The sequence below is a fragment of the Thrips palmi genome, unplaced genomic scaffold (genome assembly GCF_012932325.1).
Source record: "Thrips palmi isolate BJ-2018 unplaced genomic scaffold, TpBJ-2018v1 HiC_scaffold_8, whole genome shotgun sequence".
Lineage (NCBI taxonomy): Eukaryota > Metazoa > Arthropoda > Insecta > Thysanoptera > Thripidae > Thrips > Thrips palmi.
In genome coordinates, this window is record NW_023144635.1 from 7,310,031 (window position 1) to 7,328,196 (window position 18,166).

The 18,166-nt window shown below is 51.7% G+C and overlaps 3 protein-coding genes across 5 annotated transcripts; 1 reads left to right on the forward strand and 2 right to left on the reverse strand.

The window, feature by feature from the left end:
• The first annotated feature begins 166 nt into the window (after window positions 1-166).
• Window positions 167-2,725, forward strand: LOC117653221 (leucine-rich repeat-containing protein 27-like). Of its 3 annotated transcripts, XM_034398742.1 has the most exons (11): window positions 167-555; window positions 641-830; window positions 908-1,078; window positions 1,172-1,368; window positions 1,456-1,613; window positions 1,713-1,820; window positions 1,911-1,987; window positions 2,063-2,130; window positions 2,220-2,287; window positions 2,373-2,511; window positions 2,591-2,725. In XM_034398742.1, exons 1-11 carry the CDS (start codon window positions 385-387, stop codon window positions 2,639-2,641), a joined length of 1,398 nt encoding a protein of 465 aa, XP_034254633.1. In that variant the 5' UTR covers window positions 167-384; the 3' UTR covers window positions 2,642-2,725. The 3 variants fall into 3 exon arrangements, with proteins under 3 accessions (XP_034254633.1, XP_034254631.1, XP_034254632.1); XM_034398740.1 differs by having other exon boundaries at window positions 2,063-2,511; XM_034398741.1 differs by lacking the exon at window positions 1,713-1,820 and having other exon boundaries at window positions 2,063-2,511.
• Window positions 2,709-9,279, reverse strand: LOC117653219 (protein O-GlcNAcase). The gene is made up of 17 exons (XM_034398736.1): window positions 9,049-9,279; window positions 8,781-8,832; window positions 8,468-8,666; window positions 8,258-8,392; window positions 7,987-8,149; window positions 7,568-7,849; window positions 7,064-7,488; window positions 6,683-6,988; window positions 6,446-6,600; window positions 6,160-6,361; window positions 5,848-6,022; window positions 5,706-5,759; window positions 5,535-5,620; window positions 5,261-5,451; window positions 4,976-5,168; window positions 4,675-4,834; window positions 2,709-4,552 (listed from the first exon to the last, which is right to left on the reverse strand). Exons 1-17 carry the CDS (start codon window positions 9,116-9,118, stop codon window positions 4,422-4,424), a joined length of 2,979 nt encoding a protein of 992 aa, XP_034254627.1. The 5' UTR covers window positions 9,119-9,279; the 3' UTR covers window positions 2,709-4,421.
• A 482-nt stretch (window positions 9,280-9,761) lies between these two features.
• LOC117653218 (serine/arginine repetitive matrix protein 2) lies at window positions 9,762-17,824 on the reverse strand. The gene is made up of 9 exons (XM_034398735.1): window positions 17,680-17,824; window positions 15,420-15,536; window positions 15,091-15,353; window positions 14,791-15,025; window positions 14,383-14,670; window positions 14,153-14,280; window positions 13,900-14,072; window positions 12,704-13,827; window positions 9,762-12,416 (listed from the first exon to the last, which is right to left on the reverse strand). Exons 1-9 carry the CDS (start codon window positions 17,762-17,764, stop codon window positions 9,892-9,894), a joined length of 4,938 nt encoding a protein of 1,645 aa, XP_034254626.1. The 5' UTR covers window positions 17,765-17,824; the 3' UTR covers window positions 9,762-9,891.
• Between the last annotated feature and the right edge of the window lie 342 nt (window positions 17,825-18,166).

Here is an 18,166-nt window from a genome sequence, read left to right on the forward strand (position 1 = left end):
CCTTCGAAAAACCAGAGACAGTCAGAGCAGAGCCACCACCCAGTTAGTGGGCCGCCGTCGCCATGTGGTCTCACGCCAGTCGCGCCAGTCCGTATTGGCAACCATTAATTAACTTCATGTTCTTTGGCGGGTGCACCCTACACCTTGCGCACACCGTGGACAATGTCGAAGGGCACTGCGCGGTGCGCCAGGCATCCCCGGACTACCGCGTCACTACCCCCTGCCTTTATAGCCATCCAACCGGCACGCCGGGTGTGTTGCCATGACTACTGACAAATCGAAATTTAGTTGTATGGTAGCTAGTAGACCCAAATCAACTGGAATATAGTTAGCATCAAGCGACTATTTTCCAATTATTGTGCTTGATACCATAGCACTAAAACCATGGCCTCTGACGGTGTACTCTCAAGTAGTTCTCTGGAGATGATTAATAGGGCACCCTTAAGTGAAGAAAAGCATGAACAGCCTCCTAAAATTAAGATATGCCTTGATATAAGTAAACGGTCTTTGTCAGACATCCCTTTATATGATGTTGCAAACTTAAATCATCTGCAGGTACTAAAAGTTATATTATCATGTCTTTTTTTTTGTTTCCTTTTTTAAATTTTGTTGAATATTTCTTGACTGTGCCTTTTTCTAGTTTCTTTACCTTCAAGGAAACACAATTGAAAAGCTTCCAAAAGACTTCTTCTATAGGTTCCCTTCATTGAGGCATTTAGATCTGCGACAGAACTGTCTCATCGAACTGCCTGTATCCATAGCAGGTCATAATTCACTGGAAGTACTGCTTCTTCAAGATAACCGACTCAAATCACTGCCATGTGAACTAGGTGAATTTAAATTTTTAAAATGTGCGATTCATATTACAAGTGTAAGCTTATTTTTTATGGAATTTTCAAATTTTTAGGACAAGTTCCACGGTTGAGAAAACTTCAATTTTCTGGAAATCCTTTGGAGTGGCCTCCACAAAAAATACTGTCAAGCGGTTTGGTATCAATCTTATCCTATTTAAGAAAGGCATTCATGGAACAGCTTAGTACAGGAGATACAGACCCAATACCTAAGGCAAATGACTATGGTAAGGTACCCAAACCAAAAATTACATTTTTTTAAAGTTTCCACATTAATTTTAACCAATTGTTTTTTTTTGTGTGTGTGTTTTTTTTTAAAGAATGCACAAAGGATGAGGAAACTAGAATGCAATTAGTTCAGAGGCCTTTTTTGGAAAAATTATCAACAAAGGCAGTGGCAAAAGATGGAAATTCCCAATCTTATTCAAGTCTGCATTCCCACTGCGAGGACAGCTCAACAGTCAAAACACTAGAGCAAACTGATAAAAAGGACTCCACTGCACTTGTTTATCTAAAGGTTTTGTAATTTGTGCAGTCACAAACATCATTCTCTGATTTTTCATGCTCTGAAGGTTCTTAAAAGTAGAAATTATGCACCTTACAGGGAGGCTCTAAACAGTTAAAAACTCGAGCAAGTTCAAATGTAAATCACACTCAAAATAGAAGTAATACAAAGAGTACATCTCTCAGAGCCTTTGTATCAAGAGGTCATGCACAAGCAATTATAAAAGGTCAAACTTACCCCCTTGGATACAGGAAACGGTAAGCTAGCAAATCCACAATCAGTGGAAATTCATTTGTGGTGACAAGTGCATCTTTTGCGAACCATGTCGTTACATAGGGTGCCAATTCTTATTGCAGTACTGGTCTCTCAACAACAAAAATATATAAAACATTGTTGCAGCAACTGTGGCTAAACCAGTTAAAATACACACTCCAGTCTCAAGATGCAGCTCTTCAGAAACAAAAGTGAAGATAATATTAAAATGATAAAAGTTGATATATTGGGAAAACAATTGCTCAATTCCACTTTCTTTTTTTGTTTCTTTTTTTTTTTAGAACTTCAGAGGCTCTAAAACAATGGCGCCAGGATGCAAGAGAACTCCAGAAAAATAAGTTTGAACACAATTGGTCTGGTAAGTGACAACACCATAGGCCACTATAATTTCTAGTAAAGTGATTGTGTAACAATCAAACTTGGGGATTTCCAGGACTGACTTTTCCATACGATTTGGATGCAAATAGCCTGAAAATGGTTTCTCGAATGGACTGGCAGACTGTAAGATGCAGGAAAACTTCCCTTTTAATCTTTAATTTATCATATACACCAAGTAAACTGCTATACGTTATGCAATGCACTTGTTTTAGTTCCAGAACAAATCATTGGAAAAAAGAGGCCATTCTAAACCAAGCGGCATTTCTTGTACAAGAGCTATGTACGTGTAAACTAACTCAAATGTTCTTTCTATCCAAAACAGGTCATTGGATTAGTCTCTCATCTTGTGTTTGTTTTGTGCTTAGGGGTCTTCAGGAAAAAATCAACCAAATCCTCCGATCCTTCGAAGAAATGAAGTCATCTGATGCAGGCAGCTCACAAAACAGCTTCTTTGACACTGATCCTTCATCTCGATGCAAGATGCTTGCTGAAGAAATGAAAAAGGTAGGACAATAACAGTTTTACAGGCCATGAAAATGATTTGTTTGATGTACACTCTGAAAAATGTATTTTGTATTTCCAGATAAGCAATTTGCAAAAGGCTGTGCGAGCACTTCGTCTTTCAACAGAATGAGATTATTTTAAAATTTCATTGCTTATGGTTGGCAGAGCAGATAGTACTTCAAAACCAGAACAACAGATTTTATGAAGCTATTTTATTCAATTTCTTGCAAATTTTGTCATGCCAAACACTTCAGAGAGACAGCAATTTTGTAGAAAAAAAAAAGCATTAATATTTGGGTTCATGTTCTTGTATAGGGTAATTATGACGAATACAAATATAAGACATACAAAACAAATGAGTCAATATTAGTTACACAAGATACCACAAACATTATGTAGGAACCATCAGGAAAAATTGATAAAGTGATGACAATCAAGAAGACACCACTATGTCTATGAAAAATACTGCTCAAATATCACTTAATCAGTCGTAAATATGTATATAAATATTTATATTACAAACAAACACTAAATAAAGGTATTACTCATGTGCTGCAATTTGAGATTGTTATTCTACAACCCCCAAAATTTCGTATGCAGATACTTAAAACTTCACGAAACACATGACATGAAAGACTGCAGGCAATAATATATTTGAATCTTCCAAGAAGGAATTCAAATGTTCACTGATTTCACTTTAGAAAAGAAGCCCAATGCACAAGAAGGCTACCTACAAACAGTAAAAAGATTTACACTCAACATGAAAATTAAGAAATGTCTCCAGTTCGCCTCATTCGGCAGCTTTATTAGCTTGAGCAATTAGGAATACGATCAAGAGCATGGAAGATCATGAAAAAATATAGGAAGACAAAAAAGGGCTCTTTACGACGTGGTAAGATTTTTGGACAAAAAGAGGAGCATTTGTACTAAGATTAAGGAAAGATGTATCAAAAGTGGAACCGAAACAGAACTCCAACAATTCTGCCAAAAGAGGGTAGTTGAGGAAATCTCGTAGAAGATGCAGTGCTTCCAAAGTGGCTTAGCTTAGATTTTCATAACAAGCAATATATGATTCTTAAATGAACAGTCAAAGTACATAATTACAAACTAATATGACAGAAACAGTCTCAATAACATAAAAAGAAAAACCTTCCTCTCTGTGATGGTACAGTTTCATACATAAAAAGGAATATCAAATTGATCCCCAAACAGGTCTGATCTGACAACAAAACCGGTTATAAATATATAGCTTCTAAAATAACCGAGAATACATCACATGATTGACAGGGATAAGTTTCAAGTACTCTAATGATTAGAGATAGTGGCAGTACAACTTTTTGGATTAAGTTCTTCTATGATGAAACAAAAAACAACACAAACAGCAATAATAAGTTATCTTAATGTTCGATTAGCTGCTTTAGTTAAATTTCGTTTAAAAAGGTTCAGGAGCCCTTGTAAATGAAAGAAATACACCATAATAAGATGGTAATTTACTTATCAGATTGAAGGGATACATATAAAGAAAAGGCATCCAAAAACTGAATTGTGAAAATTAGATTACAAGCAAAACATGGGGCAAAAAAGGCAATGACATTTTAGATTTTTGTATTAAAAAAAGTAGTACTAGTACAAATAAAGGTGGGATGTGCTTCAGTGAGCTGCATTAACAGTAAAATGTCTCCAATTAGATAAAATATGATTTCTTTAAAAAGAAAAAAGAAAGTTGCACCCAATTTGAACCTCGTAACAATAAAATGGACTAGGATGAATAGAGTTTTCGTTTCAAACAGAAAAAAAGAATGGATAAATATCACCACAGACAACATTGTTTCATTTAACAACGGATCCAGCCATTTCATAATACATGTAATTTTTGAAAATACTGGACTTTTTAGATCAAAGATTCAAGGTCAGAAAGATCTTCCCAAGATAACATACGAACTTGACAACCCAGGATGTAAGTCCACAAATCCCAAACGGCCATAAAGTTCTAATGAAATCTGGTCATTGGGTCTAATTGCTATGTGCACACCAAAACAACCTGACGAAAAAAGGAAAAAAAATTAGAAAACACTTAAACTATACCATAGTATAAACTATAACTTTATCTTAGTAAAACAAGAGATGTAAACTCTAAACCCTTGTACTCAGGCTCATACTCACCATTTGCTCTGAGTGCTGCAAGTAAGCAGACAACAAGCCTTTTCAGGGCAGAAGGATCTTGCACAGAAGGAAGAATGCCACAGGTAATTGTTGCTGGGTGAGACATAATGGTTGCCTCAGGAACTTCAACATTATATGAGTGGAACCATCTGATCCTGTCCTGTTAAAAGCAAGGAACACAAAGTGTTAGGACCATGACAAAACAAGTAAAGCAACTATACATAGACTTTGGCTATGATTTTTATAGTACTGTACTGTAATATCATATTAATCTGTAAACAAGAAAAACACTTATACTTACTTGATCTAAACTTGAAGTAAAAGAGCCATCAGGGAATGGGTACTTGGTCTGCATGGATGGTATGAAATCAGTCTTCATTTGAGAGTAAAATTGTTTGGCATCAACTGTTGCAACAGCATAGCCTACAACTTCAAGTTCGTCTTCAATGACCAAGGCAACTAATTGTTCAACATCCAGAACAAAGCCAAGGAAACTAAAAAACAAATAGACAGATATTCAACAGTAAAAGTTTTTCTTCACATTATTAATAAACTGAGCACAATTTCAAAACCAAGATTTGCTCACCTATCATTAACTAGATCTGGGAAAAGGTTTTGATCGCAAGGAGCAGTGGAGTATACTGATTGACAGATCGACCTGATGTGATGTTGGTCAGTCAATAAATTACCAGGACGAATATCGTACATTTTGCTACTTGGTACTTCAGGTACTTTGTAAACAAATAAATCAGTACCTGAATCAACAGGTAGAAGTCTCTGAAATAAGACAAATGAGATAGTGAAAATGATAAGCGCACAAGGAATTCTGAGGGACTCTCACAGCTGACTCAAGTTTTTACCTGCAGGTCGGAAATTAGGCCTCCTCGAAATACCCATGGCTCATGTTCTCCACTCATGAAAGTTTCCTTCCATCCTTTGGAAAACCCTGTGGTAATGCAAGAGGAATTTTTTAAGGAATTTTCAAAATTAAAAGAAATAAGACTGCACAACAGTTTGTAGTAAATACTAACATGTGAAGCTGCTCGGTGTGAAGTTCCCCATCATGTTTGAAAACTTACCCCCACCTAAAATCAATAATTTTTAAAATTAATTTTCAGTCATAATACTTTGAAAACTAATTTATTTGCACAAAACCTTCATGAAACTACTAACCAAGCCACTTGATGAACGAATTCAGCACTGAGATTATGCCACGGAAGTCCCATATGTAAGGATAAATTTCATGAAGAAGCTCCCTATTAGGACTATGTGTCAATTTTAAAAAAAGCTGGTTTACGGATTTTGTCATATCATCAAGCTTTGCTGCCCGGTCGTACCATTCTTGAACCTGAAATAAACCAACAAAAAGTCTATGAATGCACCACACCCCCTATACTGATTGCAGATTGATAATTATAAACAAAATATTGGAATGGGTTGATTAACATATTGCCAAATTGGAAGCAAGTTTGCAATTACTACTACCTCTGGATTCTTCATTGCAGTCTCTGCAACATCAGCACCACAGCCATTGCTTGAGTGGCTCACACAAACCACATGGGCATGTGTTTTCAGCCAATTGAAATCATGCAGGATCTGTGTGCCTGCACTACCATGCTCAAAGGGTAGGTAAAAAAGATCACAAAGAAGAGAAATATCTTCATATGTCATAGAGTCTTTGTCCGATCTAGCAAATAAAAAATTAATTTAGCAACATGTTACATATAGCAGGTAAAATGAAAATACAAAATCTTTGAAACCACTTTCTTACAATTGGTTTAATGCATCAGAGCTGTTCTCATCGACAACCTCACTATCCTGAGCAGTTTCAACCACCATAGTGTTGGAAGCTGACTGGAAATTAGTATTGTCATCTGTTGAATCTACCTGCATAGCTGTACTGCTCCCATTACCAGACACGACCACCTGCAAGTTAAAATTATGACACCATGTGGCATACAAGGTTTAAGGTGTGTGCAATGAGATAATACAAGATAGTACTACATACAGAGCTTCCCGAGCCATTTTCAGCCATAGCAATATCTTCGGTAGATGATGCCGCTGTCTTCACAAGATGAGCAGGGGAACCATTAGGGGTCGGATTGCAGTCCATTGGCTCACAAACGTTATTTGAGGGCAAAGGCAAAGGTAATGGAATTGGCACGGACGGGACTCCGGCTAGACTAACTGTTAATGGCAATGGGAGAGGTGTAGACAGGGGAGGAAGAGCAACAATTTTGCTCTCAGAAGCCAAAGAATTCATGACAGGGGCTGTTATTGGCATGATGGGTACATTTTCCGGCACACTAGGAACCTGAAATAAAAAGACATTACAGACGATTCAAATCAGAGATTTTATAATAAAAGCAAACAGATAAAATCAACTCACAGTGCTACACACTTCGGCCAAGGCTTCTAATTGGGTGGTATTGGGGGGTATAATAGGTGAGGCATCAGTCGAGCTTCCAGAGTACGGAATTGTAGTAGGGTTCAGTAATGATGAGGAAGAAATAGTCTGTGTGGCCGGAGAAGAATTTGCTGCTGCTGTTGTTGTAGTAGTGGTAAGCGTCATACATGTATTGATGGATGGTAAAATTGGAACAGGTATGGGTACAGGGATGACTGGCTGGGGCTTCATAATTGGTCCCCAAGCCTGTTTGGAACGTGAAAACTCAAGGAGCCAGTCATTGATGGCATTGCGTAGGGCCCGTCTCGGATGGTACATGTTAGGAGTCAAGTTAGAGGGTATGTCTTCACCAGTCCCACCATCCTCAGTTTCGGTTTCTAGTTTTATATCAGCAGAGACAGAATCATCTGAAAAAAAGTTTAATAATCAAAAAAAGAAAAGAAAATTTAGGCAAATTTGGATATACAGGATGTGTTTCCAATTTACTTAGGCTTAGATCTCTTTTCCCATCTACATTGCATCTACTCCATTGGGCCAATGTATGGATGCCGACAAAGTTGGGGCCATATTCGCAGTTAGGGTTTGTCATCACGCCTCGTAATTTGCCGATCAATTCTGGAGATCTCCATGAATATGGTCCAAGGAAGACTCGCTTCTGGTCATAGTCGTTTGCATGGAGATTATCCCAAAGTACAGGAGGTCGCCTCATAACCTCAGTTATTTCTTCAATTGATTCTAAAGTCAGAATTCTTGAAACAACTTTTGGTCCTGTAGAATGCAAGAAATAAACTAATTAAATAAAGTAAAAAAAAGAATAAAACTATGAAGCAAAACCATAAATTTTCAGTCGTATTAATTATTTTTTTTTTTTTAAAGGCTGCTGCACTCTAAATAAGAAACATTACCAGTCCACATTATATCAATTTCAGGAAGGAGCTTAGATCCAAGAGTGTTCAAATACTCTGAACTGGTCACATTTGGAACAGCTCTGGCAGCACAGTACTCTGTAGGGCACACCATAAACCGAGGATGATTCAAATGCTGATAAACTTCATTACTCACAGAAACCTGAAAAAACATAAACAGGTATGAACAAAAGAAAAAATTTAGCTAAAATGTAAAGATTTAACATTGGGGAGTCAGTATGTTAGTAGTTTTAGATTTGAGGCAACGTACTTGAGCATGAGCGAAAGATTGAAACACTTCTTTATCGGCTCCAGACATCTCAGGTTCAATGTCATCAAACAAAAGTGCAAAAGCCGCACAACCAAATTGAGATACTTGATCTAGCTTTCGTTTGATTGCTGAGACCTGCAATTAAAAATAAAAATAATAGAGTTCAACCTTATGATATTCATACATTTTGAAAATAAAATGATCTCTGACCTCCTTGGCACTTGAGTATGTAATGTCCAGGCCTGGTGAGAGGGCGTAATAAAATATAATTCCGTTCTCCTTGGCAGCTGTGATAAGACCTGTCAGGTGTTCAGCCTCTTCAACCGTGTACAATTCACGCCAATAAGCTCGGTGCTTGTAGTCATCTTTCGGGGCATACACATATGCATCCATACCCCATTTCTTCAGCCTAGAAAGAAATAAGTGAATTACAAATGAAAGGAGACAAACTAACATAAAGTACGACAAATCTCATATTGTATTCCCAATTGGACAACAATAAAAGACTGAATAAGGTACATACTTTTGAAATAGGTCTTTGCGTTGCTCTGTGGTCCATGGTCTTCCATAGAACCCTGTCAACATGAAAGAGAAATGTCAAAGGATTCATCGAAAAGATAGGTTAAATAAGAAACCATTCTTGTACTAGAAAAATATAATAGAGGCTCGATAAAAAGTGTAATAGGACACAAAAAACGAGAAAGAAATTAGTCAGCATATTCAATCCTACAAGTGACAAGTCAATGTTCAGACACGAGTAAAAATATATACAACCGAATGCCAAAAATTACCTTCAACCACCCCGCAAGTGAAGTTCGAACTTCTGCTGATGACACCGTCGTCTGGAACTTTATCCGACATCGTGAATGTTTCTACCAGAGCGTGCTTGATGGGAATTTCTGTATTTACGTGGTAGTGGCGCACGGTTCAAGTTCAACAAACTAGAAGCCGCTGTTGTTCACTTACTACGTAACGTAACTACGTACGTAACTACCACCACAACGAACGACAGACAGCCGATTCAGATTCAGATAGAAGTAGGGTAGAGGACGGACGCCAACGCTGAACGCTGATTGGCCAAGCGTGATCACGTGAAACAGGGGGCCGCCATTTACGTGAATTCGGAAGCAGCAGCACACTAATACTCAAATGAATTTGAACATAGATAGGGCATCAAGACCAAGAACCAGTTTTGATCAAATAAAGTGTAATTATATAGCTCGAAAATTTACATTGGCCTTCTTTTTGTTCTAGAGAGTGCTTGCATATTCCTCGCCCGTCACTTTGTGTGCGCAGGTTGGTAACATTCCTACAAGATTCAAAAACGCCCGCCAGCCGCACCCAATGGAAACATTTTCTTTTTCTTCGGATTTTAATTTTAACTGCGAACAGTAGTTGTGCGGTTATGCGAGGGAGTGAGTGAAGGAAGAGGTGGATGAGATAAAATTCCCGACTACAGCGTTGTGTAGTTAGCCAGTGTCAGTGTTTCTAAAACAAAAATAGGCAGTTTTATAATAATGAGAAACCCTCAAAAAGTTTATTGGAGTTTTAAGAAAAACAAAACAGGAACATCAGCATACACAATAATACACACTCATAACATTATTCTCTCTCCCCCTTACTCTTTATTTTTTTTACCGGGTCGCGGGGTTTGTAGCCCTAGTTGCCGCGCCGGCAGCGTCCGTGGCCGTGGCCGTGGCCTTCCCCCGGCCCAGTGCCCCCAGTGCCCGCACGCGCGCCGACACGCGGGCCAGCCAGGCCGGCGCGCGCACGCGGCGCCGCACCTCCTCCTTGGCCTGGCGGTACACGAGCAGCCCCAGCACTGGCAGCGCGAGCAGCTCGCTGCGGAACAGGTACAGCCACACGGCCAGCACCAGCATGCCCAGGTCGGTGGCGTAGCGGAAGGTGGACTTGACGTTCTCCTCCGCCCGCCGCACCAGTTCCTGCTCCTCCTCCGGCGTGCGCGCCCTGAAGTCGTCGCTGTAGGTGCTGCTGGCCACCGACGTGTGCGAGCGGTGCAGCGACCTCTCGGCCGACGTCCTGTCGCGGTGGTAGGGGTGGTAGCCCAGGGCTTCCTTGCCGCCTGGACGGCGCACAACGGACCCATCCCTCCTGGACACAGACCCGTCTCTCCTGGACACGGACCCGTCCCTTCTGGACACGGACCCGTCTCTCTTTGACACGGACGAGTCCCTCTTTGACACTGACGCGTCTCTCTTGGACACGGACGCGTCCCTTCTGGACACGGAGGGCTCTCTCCGCGAAGTGGACGCGTCCCTTCGGCTTGGCTCCTTCCTGGCGACGGAAGGCTCCCTCGTCCTGGAGGACGACGGCTCTCGCCGCCTGCTGGAAGACGCAGAGACGTCCCTTGTGGCGGGGCCGTCTGCTTTTGAGGCGGCGGTGTCTCTCCTGGCCGCGGACGGCTCTCTCCTGGACTCCTTTCTCGAGACTGACGGCTCCCTTCTCGACTCCCGCCGAGCAAGCAGGTCCTCCCGGACGCTACTGCTGGTGATGGCGGAGACGGGGAGCGTGGCGGTTGGCTCAGGTGGCGAGGTCGGCGTGGTGGGAGGCGCCGTGGTCGAGGCCGGTGTCGACGAAAGCACAGCGCGCTGTGCCCCCGCGGGGCCCACCCTTTCCGTCGACCCGCTGTCGTCGGCGTCGGCGTCGGCTTCGGCGCGCGCCCGAATCTCATCGTAAGACAGCAGGTACTTGGGCTGCTGCGGCTTTTGTGCGCCGTACTCTCGCACCAGGTCGCTGTAGTGGCTGATGACCACCTTGGTGGCGTCGTCCTTGAGGGAGTCCCTCCTCGGTGCGGTGGACAGGCCCCGCTTGCTGCGTGCAGCCTCCGCCGCAGAGATGCCGAGGTTGGCCTCAGGCGTGGCGGTCGCCATGGCCTCCCTGGCCACGGCCGGGGCCTTGTCGTCGTCGGGGGGCGGCCGCTCTGGCTTTGGCCGCATTCTGACGGCCTCGACGGCCTCGACGGCCTCCTCGGCCTTCCTGCCGCGGCGCTTCTCCGACTTGTCGCTGTCCGCCGAGTCGGTGCTCTTGCGCCGCTCCAGCTTGTCCTTCTTCTTGATCATCGGGCTGAGGCCCTGCGTGGGGCTCTTGTGGCGCTGCGGGCTCTTGCTGCCGGGGCTCTTGCTGCCGGGGCTCTTGCTGCCGGGGCTCTTGCTCTTCCGGATGCTGCCGCGCTTCTTCAGGATGGGCTTGGGCTTCACGTCGCCTTTGACGGGCGAGTGCCGCTTGGTGAGCAGCACGCTGGCCACGTTGTCGTGCTCCGTCATGGTGGTGTACGTCTCCGCCCTGGGGATGAACAGGGGCACTTCCGGCTCCGGGCTGGACGCCTTGCGGTGTGGCGGCGGCGTGGGCGGCGTGTCGTCCTGCTCGCTGAGAAGGCGCGCGCCAAAGCGGGGGTGGTAGGTCTCCTCCTGGTCGTCGTCGTACCGCCCCAGCGGCACGTCCTCCTCCTCCAGCTCGCTGTCTTCATCCTCCTCGTCTTCGTCCTCTTCTTCTTCCTCTTCCAGGTCCTCGTCTTCCTCCTCTTCACCCAGCTCCTCGCCATCCAGCTCGTCCTCCATCTCGTCCTCCAGGTCCTGCTCCCGCCTGCGCCGTGCCGCCGAGTCCGCGGGCTCGCTCTTGGTGGCCTTGCTGAGGCGGTCCCGCAGCGCCGCGAAGTCGGCCTGCTCGCGCTCCTCCGAGGTGAGGACGCGCTCGGCCTTGGCGGCACCGAGGCGAGGCTGGAGCGGGGAGGCGGGCGCGGCGGGCGCGGCGCCGCTGGGTCTGGCCGTGGCGAAGCGCTTCAGGTTGACGGGCAGGTCGTCCTCGGCGTCCTCGTCCACCGAGTCCATGCGGCCCTTGAGGCGCTCGCGGTTCTTGCGCTCGATGCTGAGGCGGCGCTCCAGGCTGACGCGCCGCTCGATGCTCATGCGGCGCCTGCGCGCCTTCTCGGCCTCCTCCTCGGCCACCTCCTGGTAGAAGCGCGCCATGGCCCGCTCGTGCAGCAGCTCCGTCGAGCTGACGGCGTTGCGCATGAACGGCACGTCGGGGTCGATGGCGCCCAGCTCCGGCGCCGACAGCGACATGGGCGGCGCCACCGGGGGCTCGCCGTCCGCGTCCACGCCGTCCCGCAGCGACGCCACCGTCTGCGAGCGCGTAGTCTCTGCGGAACAGAAGCAAAGTTCAGTACAGGCCGGGCGAGCGCCTGAAGGTAGGTGACCCGCACGCTCGTCTGCATGCTGTTGCCTACCCACACGGCGCTAGCGCGTGTTGGCAGCGCAAACCAAGCGTGGTTAAGGCTTTCCCGAGGCGGGGAATGAAAGAGGTGGGTCTTATGAGATCCAGGAGATCGAGGAAATGCTTTAACCACACCCAGATTTGACACAGTGGCCGCCTACAGCCACCAACATTGCGTTTTTCAACATTCAACAGGCCTGAGTCGCTGCTTACCCCTCTCCTCGGTGGTGGCGCGGCTGTTAGGCAGCAGGACGAGCAGGAACTCAGAGGAGTCGCCGGTGACGGACCCGTCCTCCGACCTCGGGAACAGCCTGTCCTGTCCGGGGGCGGCAGCGGGGGTGGCAGTGGGGGTGGCGCTTAGGGTGGTGGGCTTGCCCGCTTCCTTTTTGGCAGGGGCCTCCTTGTTGCGAGCGAGCTGGCTGCTCCTCTCTCTTTCCCGCTCCCACTCCCTGTCCTTCCGCATCCTCTCCAGCTCCTTCTTCTGCTCCTCCTCCAGCTCGAGCTGCCGCTGCCGCCCTCGTGCCTCCAGCTCCCTTTGGCGGCGCTCCAGCTCCATCAGCTTGGCCTCGTACTTGTTGGCGTACTCCTCCACCTGCCGCAGGTCCAGGACGCCGTTGGCCTCGGGCTTGGCCTCGGGTTTGGCCTCGGGCCTGGCCGTCACCTCGCCACCCCCGATGGGACTGCGCCGCGGGCTGCGGCCGGGACTGAGCCCTGGGCTGGGGCTGGTCGGCGGGCTGCTGGGCACGGGGCTGCGCGCGGGGCTAGGCCTGGGGCTGGCCAACGGGGGGTACACCTCCTCCTCGATGCCGGCGTGGGCGTGCTTGCTGCGCACGCTGTCCGTCGACAGGTGGATGCCGAACAGGCGGCCCTTCACCACGCCCATCTCGTCCGGCGAGGTCGGCAAGTAGCTGCCCATGGAGTCCAGCTCGGGCGACACCGAGTCGTCGCGCACGTCACCGCTGCGCGGCACACTGCGGTTGCGCCGCTTGGGGGGCTCGGGCGCGCCGGCGTCCCTGGGCGTGGCGGCGCCGGGCGCGGCGCTCCTGGTCCGCGGCAGTGACAGGGACTTCTCCGTGGCGCGGCTGACGCGCGGCACTGGCGACGGGATCGGTGACACGTCCTCCACGTCCATGCTGAGCGGCGCCGCGCGCTTGCGTGCCGGTGCGCTGCCCGTCGCGGTGGCCGCGCCGTCCGGCCGGGCCTTCTTCTCGTCCAGGGCGTCGTCGGTGTCCTCGCTGCTCGCGCCGGCTCCGGGGTCCCTGCGGCGCTTTCGGTCGTTCCACCAGTCGCTGCCTTGCTCCGAGCCGTCGGCGCCGCGCTGCGGTGGGTCGTGAATCCTGCAACGGGTCACTGCGGTGAGCAGGGCGTCGCGAGCTCACCTCGGCTGGCCTCGCAAAAGGGCGACTCACCCTCTCTTGGGGTCGGGGATGAACACGGTCTCGGACTCGTCGCCCGGGTCGCTCACACCGTACGGGTTCTCAGCCTTGACGCGAAACTTGTACTCGGAGCCCTCGATGAGGTCGCCCAGCGTGGTGGTGAGCTGCCGGCACGTGGCCGCCTTGAGCCACATGTCCCAGCCCACCTGTGCAGACAGTTCCAGTTTAGGGCCTTGAGCAGCGCCGCGGACAACCAAGCAGAGTACCCCCAAGTGCCCACACCCACCCTGTAGTACTCCACGATGTAGTTGCCGATCTTGCAGCCACCGTCGTCGTCCGGCGGCCCCCAGTTCAGCGTCACGGACTTCCCCAGCGTCATGGCCACCATGGCCTTGCCGGGCGGCGTCGGCCGATCTACACACAGGCCAATGAGGAATGCTTTGTTTACACTGGCCAGCCTCTATTGTCTGCGGAAAACTAAGACACTACTAGGCACCACTGCACTGGGCCACTGACCTGTGACGGTGACCAGGAACGCGGACACGTCCTCGCCGAGCTGGTTGACGGCGCGCACCTGGTACTCGCCGCGGTCGGAGCGCCGGGCCTCGGACACGCGCAGCGAGGCCCCCTTGTCCGTGGTGGTGATCTCGTGGCGGGGCCCGGGCCGCATCACCTCGCCGTTGTGCAGCCAGGACACCCTGGGCGGCGGCCGCCCCGCCACGGACACCTTGACGCGGATCACCTCGCCCAGCTCGAACAGCAGCCCGTCCTCGTACTGGCGCGGCAACCGGATGGACGGCGGGGCTGCGAGCACGGCGTCAGTGAAAAGGGCAAGCCGCGTCTCTCTGTCCTTCTCGCACCCTTACGGAACGTCCCGTGAGTGCGAGAGAGACAGAGCGACGAAGCACCGAAGCGCCTGCCCACCTTCGAGCCTCAGCCGGGCCTTGGTGACGGCGTGGCCCGCCCGGTTGGTGGCGGCGCACTTGATCTCGCCCTCGTCGGCCAGCGCGGCCTGGTGGATGATGAGCGTGCTGGTGATGACGGTGCCCTCGCCGTCCGTCACGACGCGCGACCGCCGCCCGGAGAACACCTCCAGCCCGTCCTTGAACCACGAGATCTTGGGCGCCGGCGTGCCCGTCACCCGCACCGTCAGCTCGACCTGCAGCACAGTGTTATCGTCAGCACCGCCAGCCGGGCGCACAGACCGATTTGCAGTGCACCCACCTTTTCATTCTCGAGCGCGACGGTGTCCTGCAGCTCCTTGGAGAAGTGCGGCGCCGTGGCCACGCCCTTGGCGAGGGTCACCGTCAGAGGCTCGGACACCGCAGACGGGTCGGAGCGGCCCGCGGCGTTCTCGGCGGCCACCCTGAACTGGTATCGCCAGCCCGGCTCCAGCCCGGACAGCGTGAGCTGGCAGCGCGGCACCGCGCCGGGCGTGGCGCGCACCCAGTGCGGGGACCCCGTGCGCCGGTGCTCCACGAGGTAGCCTGGTCCAGGACGCGAGACAGTGAGACAGGGCCGTCCACGAGCGAGCCACGTCGGCAGACACTCACCTGTGATGGCAGAGCCTCCATCGCTGATCGGCGGGTCCCAGCGGATGGTCACCACGTCGTTCTGCGCCCCGGGACTGGCGGGCACGAGCAGCGGCTGCCCGGGTGGATGGGGGCGCTCTGCGGTCAGGAGTTCAAACACCGTTTACCGATCGACAAGTCGTAAAAGGCACTGGATTTCGATTGTGCGCCGCAAAGTAGCGGGCCAGGCCGTTCTGTGGCGAACAAGGCTCGGCTTGTGATGCCAGCCGCCGGCCCCGCCGGCCGCGACTCAAATAGCTTCCAGACGCCGGCGTAAACAACGCGCAAGTCGCTCGGTACTCTGTGCGCCCGGCGCCCGCGGAGGGGCGGGGCGGGGCGGGGCGGCCTTCAACCACGCCACCGAGAGCATCAAAACCTGCCCTCGCGTGGTGAGGCAACGATGGGACAAAGTGTCCTGCAGCCGTTTTGATTGACAGAGAGCAGCTTTGCAAGCTGTACATGAGCACTCTCTTCCACAACACGCCCGTGTGGCACCCCGTTCCCCCTGGCGCGGTCTGCCCCCGGTTGGCCCGTATTCGTATTCTTAGGCTCCGACAGGCACACGGCGCGCCACCATCGAGGTTGTGCAAAAGCACATTATCACAAGGCCGAGGGCGTCAACGCAGATGTCAAAGCCGAGCCCGTCGTGTGGTTGGCAGGGCCCGCAGGGCAGGCGCTCGGTGCAACTTGACGTACGGACACTTTGACGTCAAGCCCGACGCGTGGTGTGCCGCCAGTGGCGTAGCAAGAAACGTTCCCCGTTAACAAGCTTGGCACGCTGCGCTAAACAGGCGCCTGCGCTTGCGCTTCAAATTGGGCAAATAGACGCCAACTCCATGCAGGTCAGCCACCCCTGGGAGTTTGCTCCTGCAGGCGGACGACATCAGTATAGCTCTACCTCTTCTCTCCCGTCCACAAGGAGGCCGACGACGTGCCAATGCAGCACGCGCGCCCTGAGGTGTGTGCCCTCGCCGCCGACAAGACCATCGCCACAACCTTGCGCCGCTTGCGCGTTCGCGGGGGATTAGACGCCGGCGCCTCTGGGCTCGCCTCACCCCTCGGCCTCAGCGACTCAGCAGGCCGCGGTGCCGCGGTGCCGCGACCAAGGCACCCTAGCACCCTCGGCTGCCAGCGACAGCCAGCCCGGGCGGCGTGGCTGGCGTGGCTGTCCACCATTGTGTCTGCGTGCCAAGCCGCCGCGCCTAGCCGCGCCCCGCCCCCACCGAGAGCACCGCCGCGGTGGCCCCGACGCCCCAGACGGCAGCCCTGGCACGGCGGGGCGCTGCGGGGCTACGCGGCGCGGGCCAGAGCACCGCGATGACGCGGCAGTGCGCCACGCTGGACAACAAGGGCCCTGCTTGCGATGGACTCCGGCTGCGGTCAATTGGCCGCAATCACGACTGGTGGGAACTGAGACCACCCGATGTTGTGAGGGAGGGGCGCGTTGGTGACCTTCCGTGGCAGATAGAGTCGGAGGCGCCGTTTGGCCATCGGCCATGCCTTGGCCATGCCGTGGCACCGGCAGAATCTAACGTAGCCTTGACACTCCCGGCTCCCTGGGCCCCAGCGCCCCAGCGCCAGGGCGGGAAATGGCGGCGCGACTTAATTAGCACCGCGCTCTCATTGGCTGTGATTAGCTGTGATTGGCTGACGCCGCTCCAGCCCACCACGGCAGCCAATCAGAGCGCGTGGTTTCGAATCTCCCGCAGAAAGGCGGCGCCGCGATTGGCCGCGGTTCCGCTGCACTGCAAGGCTCGCCGCGTGGAACGCAAGCGTGGCCAGGCGCACGACGGCACGACGGCGCCGCGTCGGAGACAATGCCATAATATCTTGGCAGGCGGGCAGGGCGGCGCGGCGCGGCGGCTCGAGGCAGCAATCTTCACACATCGTGTGGCGGAGACGGCGCTTTATTTTTATCGCGTTTGAACGCAAAGTCAGACCCACCGGGCCCACCGCCTTGAAGCTTGAAGCGCACGCCGCCAACAAGTCAAACCTGGCCCGCCCCGGCCGCCTCCACCTGGGAGGGCTTCGCGCTGCTTCGCGCGGTCAGGCCGAACCAGCTCGTTCGCAAAACCAAAAGCCAACGCAAGCGCGAAGGCTCGAGTGCGAGGGGTTGCCGCGTTGCGGTGGACGCGGACGCCCTCCCGCCGCGACGTGCGTGCGGGTGGCGTGTCCTCCCATGTCCTCTTGACAGGAATAGCGAATAACGGGGAAGAACAAGTCCGCTGCACTGTCCACTGACCTGCCTCCTCCCAGTGCACGTTCTTCTTGCGCCCGTCCGCGTGTCGGTGGTATTTCGAGTACTCTTTGGTCGCCTGGTTGCCCATGTCAGCGACGGTGGCGCGCGGCGGGCCGTGGCGGCGCGGCCACGACGGCCAGGTGCCGCAGGGTCACGGCGCGTCACGGCGCGTCACGGGGTCATGATCTGGACGCCTCCAGCCCCGGCCGGCCCGGCACCCCGTACGCGGCCATGCGTGGGGCTCGTCGCGGCGTCGCGGCCAGGCTGGGCTCCGCTCGGCTCGCCTCGCCTCTCGGTGGACTGAACGAGAAACAAGGGCCTGGGAAGGGGCGGCCGACGCGAGCCCGCCGCGAGACTAGAGCGGCAAGCTAAGCTGGTGCTGTGCGCCCCTCCCCCGGCCCGCCACGCCGCCCCTTCCCACCCAGGAGTCTGGATATAGCTCGGTGGCGGTAGCAGTGGCGGTGCGTCGGGGGGCCGCGGGGGCCGCGGG